Raw genomic sequence first — 12,778 nt, forward strand, 5'->3', positions numbered from 1 at the left:
TGTATATTCTAAATATATAGCAAAACCTTACTTCCCTTATTTCTAAAGAGGAGAAATTATTTTAGAGTAAAATTGCTTTTGTTCTTAAATAGAGTATCAATATGGGGAATTACACCAGCAGAGCTATATACAAATATATTACTTTCCCCTCGTGTTGAACCTAAATTCTGAGTATGTTCAGAAGTTTGACTAACACTATTTTCTGTGGTACACATCATTTTCCTAGAGATTTATGGCCTTCTGGATGTTAACATTAATATTGCAATCTTTATTGAGTCAATCAAGTATTTAGAAATGGGGAAAAACATATTTGGAAAATAATGCTTTTCTTAGCAACATCATCAGATGGACTTTTAAGATCATGGGCCCCAAAACTTCTCTGTTATATTTTCCCCCTCTTCCCTAAGTCTCACCACTGAGAACTTTACCAAATTATATACTGAGGTATCACTTAACAGTGAAAATTTTGTAATAACAGTGTTACTCAAGATTTTTAAAGGCAGGAAAAGGAGAATAAATAGAGTATAGCAATAGTGAGAAAAAATGAATATGTGGAACATAGGAGGTGTAAGCTGGAAAGAAAATAGGGGGCAGAAGAGAACAGAGAAATTGGAAGAGTACAGGAGGAAACTTCTTATTGCAAAAATTTTCCCTTGCACTCCTCTACTTCAAAAAACAAGTCAGTCTATTATTCACCCAGAACAGCGCAGGAACTGACAGGAACCTATAATATTTTTACAGATGGAAGTAACATTTTAAAATAATAACAATGATCTGGCTTTGATATCCTCCATTTGCTATAGTTACTCTTGTTTTTCACTAAAATCTCCAGGGAATAAATTTTCAAAGTAACCACCTGCTAAAATAGTAAATGGACACACTAAGTCTCCTATGTCACTCTCTACCTCACCCCTAATGGAACTCTTGAGTGTAGACAGAGACTGCTTTACATAAATAAATAAAAAATATCCGCTATGCTTATTCAAACATAACTGGGTGCAACAAAGAAAGAAGAGTAAAACACAATCTTTGTGATAAAGCAGACAATTCATTTTAAGATGCTAAAGAAACAGGAGGAGGTCCTTTGTTCAAAATGCTCCCACTAACTCAAATGAGATGACAAAGAAATTTAATCAGAGCAGCTTTGAAAGAATTTTCCCTCTCCCTTCCTTCCCCTCCAAGATGTACAGCAGATGGGGAGAGTTCATTAAAAATACCTGACTGGGTTCTCATTTTCCTATATTAGTATCCACAGGAGTTATCTTATTCAATTCATAAAGGTTGGCAATTTATCTCTCCTCTTCACTGAAGAAATAAATCATGAATTAATCTCATGCTTTGGATTCTAATGCTATGCTTGATTTCCTGGCTTTTCTCTCTTGTAATGCTTGTGTTTTGCTGCAGAATAAGTATGAATATAAATGTATATGTAATGGAGAGGATAACTACCAGTTAAAATGCATCAAAGAAAATTATCACTACCACATTGTACAGAAATCAAATGAGCATCCGTACCTAATCTGTTGGATGGGTTCCTTTTGAAGAGGGCTCTCAGCAAACTTTGGGCTTCTATGCTCAAAAACTGAGGCATTCCTAGCTTGGCTCTGAAAGAACAGAACACTTAAAAAATATTTTTCAAAACATTTCAAATTAACACCTGCATTTTATAACTGAAAGTAATTGGGACAGGCAGATACCCATACACATGTCACCAAAATCTAATACCTAGACAGGTTAGACAGCTCATAAATGGAGATGACAGTCCTGCCCCCATTGAGGTTATAGGAAGTTTTATCATGGATGTGATTGGGAGCAGGTTCTGACAAGAAGCAGATACCACCACCTTATAGCTAATGTTGCTCAAGGGTTGTTAATGCTAAGAGGTCATTTTCAGTTCTTTACAATCTTTTTTTCAGTTTTACCTTTCTGATTAAATTCATCAGGTTTGTTCTCAATCCAAAAATAAACTTTTTTGAAAGTTTGACCCAAAAAGGCCTAGACATTTTCATGAATGAAGAGTCTGATAATAAAATACATATTTTGCATTATTAAGAACTATGATTCTTTTTAATAGTTCTGGTGCTTCAGTGGTACATGTCAGAAATATGGAATTTAACAGGGATTATGGTTTTGATCTTGCAACCGCTTATGCACATGCTCAGCATTACATCAAAGTCAAATTTGCAAAGTCAGCAATGACAAAGTGCAGGTTGTCTCTACTACTCATATATATGTATTACCATAACATCTTTTATTGTATGGCCATATATAGTTTTTTTTCAAGCCCCGCCCCCATGGAATGCTCATTGACCGGTAATACACTGATTCAGATTATTTACTCTGAGTCACCTAGGGGATTTAGGTACACAATAATTCTGACATTAGTGGGCGTTGCACATCTAACTCCCTGTGTAGCTCTGAAAATATCAGCCTCTATGTGTATTTTTTTGGTTTCTATAAATTTTATACCATTAAGTGTATTTAGGACCAGTGGTCCATCCCAGGAACAAAGCTAACAAGCACGTAGTACATAAACCAAACAGTCATTACTACTTACTTGAGAATGAGAGCCATTGTCTCCTTTCTGTCTTTTCCCTGGAATGGTAATGACCCTGTCAGCATCTCAAACTGTAGAACAACAATACAAATAGTCAATCAAATAAGCATGTGCAGTGTTTATATAGGATTCCATCTGACAACACACCATACTATAATACCTTCCATGACCTTGTTTTCTATTAATTTCAAAATACAAATGACTATGTACTGCTTATGCCAAAAAGGCCTACAAAACTGTAGCTATACATAAAGAGATATTATGGCAAATACATTTCTACTGGATAGGACACCAGAGACCAACACTATATTTCAATTGAAAGAGCTGCCTAAGGAACTGTTCATATTAGTAGTGTGGAGAATCATGCACTAGTGGAGACACACAAAAGTCTAGTGCTTATAGGTTTTATCTTTTTTTCCATCCATGTTGGTTCAGATGGGTTCATTCTATCATTATTTTTGCTTGGAGTTTCAGATTTAAATGAACTCAGAAACTCAAAGCAAAAGCCCAGGAGTGATCATCAGTTTTTACCTGGCTTCTATCTGAAAGCAGCAATCATCCAACATTCCTCTGAAATTCAGTTTCTCTTTCAGCAAACCTGACTGGAATTCCACATTTGTAACAAAAACCCAAACCATGGGAGCTGGTCTGGTTTGAGTTGAATTCTGAGGGTTTCACACAGCGCGAATCACTGCACTGTTTGCATGTACAAGTGGTAGCTGATTCCTCAAGATAAGCAACAATGGGAACTGTATTCTGGTAAAAAAGAATCAAGGACACAATTCATAATTCTGCTGTAAGTAAGGACAACTGAAATCAATAGGCATTCTGTTTGCTTATGTCAGGGCTAAATTAGGTCTTGGGTCTTTTAACTGTAAATAAATACATACTGTTTATTATTCGTGGATATAACTAAGCACATATTTACAAGTACTTATCTTATCCGAGGAGTAGCTCTTTTGATTTCATGGAGACATCTTGTACATTAAGGTACTATTCAATTTTAGTAAGGGTGGCAGAGGCTGACCCTTAGAAGGATTCCCCTTTTTCAAATTAAATAGATCAATAATTTTTCCCTATGTACTTAATAATGATATTTAGCACAGTGACTTTTCAAACCTTGCGCTCGCAGAACACTATAAAAGTGGGCAAGAATTATTATCCCAACTTTTCAGCTGGGGAAACTGAGGCACAGAAAGGCAGGATGATCTGTTCAAGGACACAAAACAAGCCACTTTCAAAGCCTGCAGTAGAACCCAAGTCACTGGCTCTCAGTCCACATGTATAAGTGCTAGATCATGGTTCATCCTGTTTGCCTTTCTTTAACCTACAGCATTTTAATGACCTTGTGCTAGTTAATAAATATTAGTTCAGGCATAATCAGGAGAATGCTAATATCTGTTCTGCTTTGAGTAACAGTAAAAGATGATTAAATACTGAATTTAATATAGACTATTACTCTTATGTCCGTTTCAGCAATTTAAAAGACACAAAGACATACAAACCCTAAGGAAGGGCTGTCCTTTGTTTTGATGGATAATGGCTTTTTAAAAATCTGTACAAAACTCCCAAAGATTTTTTTTTAAATCCACAGGGAGTTCAAAGAAATTGCTATTTTGTTCTCACTGAAATGGAGAAAAATAAATGCTAAGCCTTAATTACTTCAATGGAGCATTGTGCAGTGTTGCACCAGTAGAGGGGAGGGCAGAATTTGAACCTCTAAATCATATTTCAAGATGTCAGAAGGAACATTTCTTGCTACATACAATATAGTTTTCCTTTAAAAGATAAGTGCACATGGCAGGTATGAGAACTTAATATGATAAAGAGAGATGAAACAGAAATATTCAGACAAGGTAAAACTCCAATGAGATCAGGGCATTTCTTAAAGCTGAAACTCATTTCAAAGTGCCATTATAGTAGATTCACTTTCAGTGGTTTCTTAATATTTGATCTTCAAAGATGAAGTTGCAATTTTTATCAAATAAATATTTTTACTTTTATACATATTTCATTACATAAATGTGAACCCCCATTTTAAACTCTTAACTGTGGTTGGGGCTGTTCAGACATTACTGCTTGAAATTAAAGTCTTCTATTCTGTATAGATATTTAAATCAGGTCACATTTTATCAACCACACTGGAACATCATGCATATTAAATCTTCAATTCTAATGTGGTTTCCCCATCACTAAGTTATCAAGTTATACAATGCAAATTTTTAAAAAAAGCTTAATTTCACCTCTGAGACTCACAGCACAATGCAGTGTCTGCACAGCAATAATTCATGAAGCCATAGACTGCAAAACCAGGCTGCCAGGGGGCTAATCTCATTAAAAAAGTCCCCAAATGTGTACCTTTCTATTCTGAAATACTTTCTCTTCTTTAGTACCTGTGCTAGCAGCCTGATGCGGAGAGGGGTGATAGACTAATACATACCTATAAAATAAATATAAAAATAAATAAAATTATATCTTTTACCTTTTTACCTCTCAAGCATTCTGGTTATGGAGTGGACTCGCTAACAAGTCAGCTGAATTTTGCAGTTCTCATAATCATTCACGACTCCTCTAGCTGATAAGATGCAATGGTAACTATGGGTGTGTCTAAACTACATGCCTCTGTCGACGGAGGCATGTAGATTAGACAGATCGGCAAAGGGGAATGAAGCCACGATTTAAATAACCGTGGCTTCATTTAAATTTACATGGCTGCCGTGCTGAGCTGAAAAACAGCTGATCAGCTGGTTGTCGGCTCAGCGCGCTAGTCTGGACACTCCCGCGTCGACCTGAAAGCCCTTTATCGATCTCTCCATTATGCCTCGTAGGATGAGGTTTACTGGGGAGGTCGATAAAGGGCTTTTATGTCGGCAGGGGAGCGTCTAGACTAGTGTGCTGAGCCGACAAACAGCTAATCAGCTGTTTGTCGGCTCAGCACGGCAGCCATGTAAATTTAAATGAAACCGCGATTATTTAAATCGCGGCTTCATTTCCCTTTTTCGAATAAACTAATCTACATGCCTCTGTCGATGGAGGCATGTAGTTTAGACGTACCCTATGAGAACTCAACAGTTGCCACACAACAGTATTGGCCATACCAACACTACTGCATTTCCTTTTTTAAGTAAAGGAAAGTTCTGTGTCTAAAAGGGAAAGCTTTCATGCCCATGTCATGTCCAGACTTATAAAGATTTGGTAAATCAGAACTACAATCAGTGGGCTATATGAATGATAAGGGCTCCTAAAATTCCTTCTTCAATAATCACAGTCATCAGCAGGAAAAGTACTTGATGATTTAATAACTTGAACCACAGAGTTAAGCACAACCATTAAATAGTTATAGTTTTCTGGGGAGGCGACAGAAGGAGAGGGAGGGTTAAGGCTTAATCTTAGTCACCAAGAATCTCCATGAAGTTAATGACAACAGCTACTTGAAAGGAGACAGCGGACTTTCAAATGTGTGTGGACATTTATAAGCCAGACTCAGAAAACAAAGGGGCCAGAAAAGTGAGGAAGGATGGTTGGCTTAAGTCAGAGAGGCATAGCTATTTTATTAGAGGGTGTGACGGGGCGGCCCCACCCCACACTCTAGCCCAGGGAAACCACCTGGTGCTGGGGGTGGAGAGAGCCCCACCCACACAGCCCTACTGGGCATGCTCCGAGGGGAGCCGAGGTATAAAAGGCTGCAGGCCTGCTCAGAAGGGGCAGACCGTGGCCCGAGCTGGAGCTAGCACCCAACTGCCAGGGAGGGAGTGGCCAGGACTGCTGAACGCGCTGCTGCCAGGCCCAAGCCGGGCCCGGCCCCAATGACGGAGCCGCCGGCCGACCCCCCATGACCCAGGCACCGGACCGGACTCGGCCAACCCCGACACTGGCTGGGGAAGCGCCGCTACAGCCACCCGCCCAACGCCGACAGGTGGGACGCTCCGGGCCGGGGGTAGGAAGCGACCCAGGGCAGGGAGCTGGAAAGGCCCCGGAGGGTTCCGTGCGTTGTGGGGAGGAGCCCCCCTGAGCCAGTGGTGGGAGCCACCCGCCACTCATAGGGCCCTGGGTCGGGCTTCAGGGCCTGCGTACTGTGGATTAGGCCAGGAGGCCGTATTCCCCCTACTACAGGGGCAGGACGTTTGGAGACTAGGCCAGTGGGCCATATTCCCCCTAAAAGAGGGGCATTGCACTTTGGGGGTAGGCCCAAGTGGGCTGAACTATGCCCTGGATGGGGGCGGCAACCCCAAACCAGGGGGGAGCCCCCCGACAGAGGGGAATAAAATTGTGGGTAAAAAAAATCATACAATTGCCTAAGTGAATTAGGAGCCAAAGTCCTATTGAAAGCACCCAAGTCATTTAAAAACATGAAACTTAAGTACCTTTCCATTAAGTGGTAAGAAAAGTAATATGTGTTAACACTAACTCTTCCCCCTCTCCTTTCTAGAATTATGGATGTTTAGATATCTAACATTATGTTTTTCAGTCTTTCTTCTCTTTTCTGTGCTTCTTGCTCTTAAAACCTAATTCAAGAAAATTAAAACTGTCTAAAATTTTTTCATTTTGGTAGAAGCCATAGTCTGACACATTCAACGCAGGATGCAGTATTGAGTGACAGCCTGGACAGTGGCCATGTAAGAAGGAAAAGACCTGCATTTACAATGTGGGCACAGAAAACAAATCAGCCTAAAAATAAGAGCAAAGGGGTAGCTCAGGCTGCAGATAGGGTGGTCACTAGAGGCTTTGTGTGGGGAGAGGGTAGCTCAGGATGCAGGAGATGGGTAGGTAGGAGCTGTGTGTAGGATGGAAGGTAGTTCAGGGTACATGGAGGAGGGTAGGTTGAAGTTTTGTACCAAGAGGGCATCCCTCTCTCTGGTAATTGCTGTTCCCTGAGGGCTCTGCCAGCCCAGGAGCCAGCTCTTCCCTCCCCCTGCCCACATGGTGTCCTTTTATTTTTAAAAAAAGTTAGTTGTTGACTGGCATTAGGGAGTTGTGGTAGGAACTCCCTTGAGCACCATACAGAACATTTTCCACAATGTCTCAATCACTTGTACTTTGTTACCACATTTCTACAATTATATGGTTCTAATATCAAGATGAAATCAAATTCAAAAGACACACACTTAACATCAATATTTGAAAGTCAGAGGAGTGCATCTCTAGCACACTGTATGCATCAGTGCTTTCTTCCTTCAGTGAACTGAATGAAGGCAGGATCTGGAAGAAAGCTTTGATGTTTTTGAAAGTGCAATGCCATTGTGTTCAACATAATGCTGAAAAAGGTTAAGAAAGATGAAGTGAACAGAAAAACATCCTTGTAAATTAAAATAATGTATGTCTTTACCAGCTAATGTCACCCATTACCTGTTTATTACCAAAGAATTAAGAATTCTGTTCAATACTGAACATGAGACTTGACAAAAAATATTTGCACTTGCTGCAGCCACCCCTGCACATAGATACACTGCTTGCTGTCTGATGGCCAGAGTAGCTAGGCCTGACACCCAGTCAAAGAGTAAACACACCGCAGGATATGGATCATGTAAATTGATGCCAAACCCATCATAGAACTCTGCAGCTCTGCTGAGAGATTCAGGCTATACCTCTCCCCATATATAAGCCATGTCATAGCTTGTTCCTTGTGTACTACCTGCTTATCCTGATGGTCTTGTACAGGTCCCAGTGGCTGTGTTACTGACCATTTCCCTCCCCTCTCACTTGCTCCATCATGAATCCCCCATATTCAGAGACACTATGGCTACGTCTACACTGGCCCCTTTTCCGGAAGGGGCATGTAAATTTCACTAGTCGTCGTAGGGAAATCCGCGGGGGATTTAAATATCCCCCGCGGCATTTAAATAAAAATGTCCGCCGCTTTTTTCCGGCTTTTAAAAAAGCCGGAAAAGAGCGTCTAGACTGGCCCCGATCCTCCGGAAAAAGTGCCCTTTTCCGGAGGCTCTTATTCCTTGAATTCCTACTTTGAAGTAGGAATAAGAGCCTCCGGAAAAGGGCACTTTTTCTGGAGGATCGGGGCCAGTCTAGACGCTCTTTTCCGGCTTTTTTAAAAGCCGGAAAAAAGCGGCGGACATTTTTATTTAAATGCCGCGGGGGATATTTAAATCCCCCGCGGATTTCCCTACGACGACTAGTGAAATTTACATGCCCCTTCCGGAAAAGGGGCCAGTGTAGACGTAGCCTATGTGCCCACTCCATCCAGTACATTTGAATGACTACTACTTTTCCCTAATCCTGACCCCTTTATCATCCCTCACTAATGAGCAGTGGGAGAGGAAAAACACTCCTGGTCTCAATTTGGTTGGCCATACAGTGAGACTCAGAGGTTCTCTAGAAACAGCATGCCATGGATTATGAGGTACCTTTCTCTAACAAGTAGTTCCTGGGGAATCCCTGAGGGCTCCTTAGCTAGCATGTTAGAAATTATGAGATGCCACTCTTGACTCATTATACCACGATTTACTGCAAAAGAGGAAGTGTTTCCTTTCTCCCACTTCAGCTTATCAAAATGCAGGACAATGTAGCACTTTAAAGACTAACAAGATGGTTTATTAGATGATGAGCTTTCGTGGGCCAGACCCACTTCCTCAGATCAAAAAGTGGGTCTGGCCCACGAAAGCTCATCATCTAATAAACCATCTTGTTAGTCTTTAAAGTGCTACATTGTCCTGCATTTTGCTTCAGCTACCCCAGACTAACACGGCTACATTTCTATCACTATTCACCTTATCATACTTTTTTGATTGAGAGAGGCTGTAACATTTACCTAGTGATCTCACAAAACAGTAAAATAAGAGAAGCAGTCAGATAGGGTACGTCTAGACTACAAGCCTAGTGCTTGACAAACTTAAATGAAACCTTAGAACACTTCCATGATATGTATAACTAAATATTATTTTAGCTTGATTCTCCACTGTGTTTAGGAGAGGATGCTGATGCTGATGAGAAGCTGGCAATAACTTTTCTGTTCTCAGCCATCTGACCCCCTATTAAGTTAAAGCTACAGGAAGGCAGCTTGAGCTTCTACCATGGGCATAAGGTCCCTTGCTATCTCACCCCATGCCTCCTCTTATGTGAGACCCCCTCTAGGCTCTTTGTGCCATGCAAAGCAGACTGGACAATCTGTCCTTGTTAGCTCCATTTTACACCAGTGAAACTTGAAGGAGACCTGCCTTCTTACTTGTCCAAGGATCCAGATGGAGTAGGTGTCAGAACCACAATCAGAACTCCTGAATTATGAGCCTCTCACCTGAACTCAGAATACAAGTCTTTCTATTGATATTGATCCAAAAGCAATATTTGTTTCCATGGTAACAGGGTGGGGCATTGCTAATGCCTACTGATAGGATTCAGAAGTTCATAACAAAAAAGCTTTGCACCTTTAATCTTGATGCCCCTAACTATACTTGTAATGGGCCGTTGTTCTCAACAAATCTCTATCTCACTCTCTGTTCCTTTATAGGAATGCTCTTCCAGCATTCCTTCCTGCTATTTTTTATCATCAGCAATCCTGCTGCTCTTCCTTACATGCATTGTTGTCCCAGAACTCATTTGCTTTTATAAGTTAGGGCCAATTCTTGGGAGGTGTTGAGTACCTTCACTTCCTGTTGATGTCAGTGGTTGCTAAGGGTGCTTAGCACCTCAGAAAATTAATCCCACACATTGTAAGAACTGCTTTCCTCTAGATAGCCCACATCCATTTACAATAATATACCAAGTGGGAACACTACACTAGAGCTTGTACAGCTTGTTTAGATAGAATTACATTATTCCCTTGGCAACCACTGACCCATCTGAAAAGAACCCTATTTTTAGGCCAAATTTTTTATCTCTTTTGATTCAGTCTATTTTTATCCTTGAATCTACATTTTATGTGCTTGGATCCTGCATTGTGGGTTAAGTAAACAGTTCCTTAAAATGGCTTATAGATCTTTTACTCTTTATGCGATTGTGAATTGAAGCAAATAGTGTAATGGGAAAAAAAGAAGTAACACGATTTGATGATGGGTCTCATTTCTATGGTAAATACCATTTATCACTAACATTTTAATCAGCTGTTTAGAATTTACTGCAGGGAACATATGTCTTATCCATCCTATTGATCAAGATTTTGGATATGAATAATAACACTTACAGACATGTATTTTGATGGAAAATGCATGATTCCAATTAGTATATTTTGGGTGTGAATTTGACCAAACTGCTTTGAGGCAAATTCTAACCAATATTTGGATATCACTTAATTCTTTCTGATCTTTTATATTATTTTAAGATTAGCTTTTCCACCAGAGTATGTTAGTCATAGTTCAAGGAAAACACCGTATAAGGAGATAGCCAAAGAAGAAAACACAAACAGCAGATATCCTTCCATACTTTTTGCATCTAGAAATCCCTTTTTACATACCTAATCAATTAATTACTCAAAGGAAAAATTGGTTAAAGAGGTTAAAGCTCTTTTTCCTCTGAGAAAAGGCTTAAGCACCAGCTCACAGTTAAGATGAATCTACTATCTCTATCTCATCTTCTTCTGTATTCCATTATCATTTCCAGTATTGAGGAGGGGGAGTGAGAGGAAGGCCTTGTCTACGCTTATCGGGAGATTGATGCTGTGGGGATCGATCCCCTAAGGGGTTGATTTAGTGCCTCTAGTAAAGACCTGTTAAATCAACCACTGATTGTGCTCTTGTCAACTCTTGAACTCTACCAGATCAGGAAGTGTAAGCGGGGTCTATGGGAGAGTTTTTCTCCCACAATGGAGATATCATGGTAACTTGATCTAAGGTACTGTGACAGTGCGTTGCCCTGCACTGGCCCTTTAAGGGGCTGAGAGTTGAGTCTGAGGGAAGCCCAGCTGAGGCAGCTAATGAAGGTCCAGCTGGAGGCTATGAGGGACTCCTGGGCTGTGTCTAGACTGGCAAGTTTTTCCGCAAAAGCAGGTGCTTTTACGGAAAAACTTGCCAGCTGTCTACACTGGCCGCTTGAATTTCTGCAAGAACACTGACGATCTCATGTAAGATTGTCAGTGTTCTTGCGGAAATGCTATGCTGCTCCCATTTGGGCAAAAGTCCTCTCACGCAAATGCTTTTGCGCAAGAGGGCCAGTGTAGACAATGCGGTATTGTTTTGCGCAAAAAAGCCCCGATCGCGAAAATGGTGATCGGGGCTTTTTGCGTAAAACCACGTCTAGATTGGCACGGATGCTTTTCCGCAAAAAGTGCTTTTGTGGAAAAACATCCGTGCCAATCTAGATGCCCTTTTCCGTAAATGCTTTTAACGGAAAAACTTTTCCGTTAAAAGCATTTGCGGAAAATCATGCCAGTCTAGACGTAGCCCTGGAGGGAGGGCAGTAGAGACCTGACTGCCAGGAAAGCAAGAAGCTCCCTGAAAGAGGGCAGGGCTGGGGAGGCTTTTGGGCCTTGCAAACCCAGGCTACTAGGCCTAAGGCCCTAGGGACTGCAAGAGGCAACCATGGTGGGCGGGGCTGCGAGAGACAGTCATGAAAGGCTGGGCTATGAGAGGCAGATGCAGTAGGCTGGGGAAGCCGGGGCCAGGGAAGCCCCAGATCATAAGGCCTGAAGGCAGAGTTGCAGGAGGCAACCTGGTAGGCAGAGGTAGCAGGTCCGCACCCTTTGCCAGGGAGGAGTGGCCTGTAGGGACTGCAGTCTGCCCGGAGACAAGGGCTAGAGAGGAACTGGCAGCGGGCCACTAAGGCCTGGAAGGTGCAAGGGAACTGGGTGTTCCTGGAGGGAGCTTGGTGTTCCCCAGTAGAAGACCTGGGGTTCCTAGGAAGTAGGGAGGACCCTGAAGTAGTGAAGGAAGAACAATGACCTCCCCAGAAGGGGGTGCAGACAAAGATCAGAGTGGTGGTGCAGACAAAGACAACGTCGTACCGATGGAGGACATGGGGGAGACGCCAGCGGAAAGGGACACGTCGGAACAGCCAGCTAATTCCCCAATGTCATCTTGCTGAAGGCACCATGCTGGTGAGTTGACCCCATTACAGGTACATTAATGCCAGTTACACTAATCACATAGCTGGAATTGCATATCTTAGTTCAATGTTGCCTCCTAGTGCAGAATCCCAGAATCCTAGAGCTGAATGAGACCTTAGGAGGTCATCAAGTCCAATCCCTGCCCAAAGCAGGACCAACCTCAAACTGGATCTCTGAAGTACATGAGGCTCTAAAAGTTGCTGGGATCCATTTATAATGGTTTCTTCATTATT

General features: G+C 41.6%; 1 protein-coding gene across 3 annotated transcripts in view; it reads right to left on the reverse strand.

Annotated features, from left to right (window-relative positions):
- The window catches only part of RPS6KA2 (ribosomal protein S6 kinase A2), a 330,666-nt gene that overhangs the window by 65,439 nt on the left and 252,449 nt on the right, over window positions 1-12,778 (reverse strand). For all 3 annotated transcript variants that reach the window (XM_075924624.2, XM_006134512.5, XM_089777328.1), the window contains 2 exons: window positions 2,558-2,628; window positions 1,516-1,604 (listed from right to left, as the gene is read on the reverse strand). In XM_075924624.2, the coding sequence (XP_075780739.2) occupies window positions 1,516-1,604; window positions 2,558-2,628 (160 nt within the window). The remainder of the gene's footprint in view (window positions 1-1,515; window positions 1,605-2,557; window positions 2,629-12,778) is intronic.

This window comes from Pelodiscus sinensis, chromosome 3, assembly GCF_052426305.1.
Source record: "Pelodiscus sinensis isolate ZL-2025 chromosome 3, ASM5242630v1, whole genome shotgun sequence".
Lineage (NCBI taxonomy): Eukaryota > Metazoa > Chordata > Testudines > Trionychidae > Pelodiscus > Pelodiscus sinensis.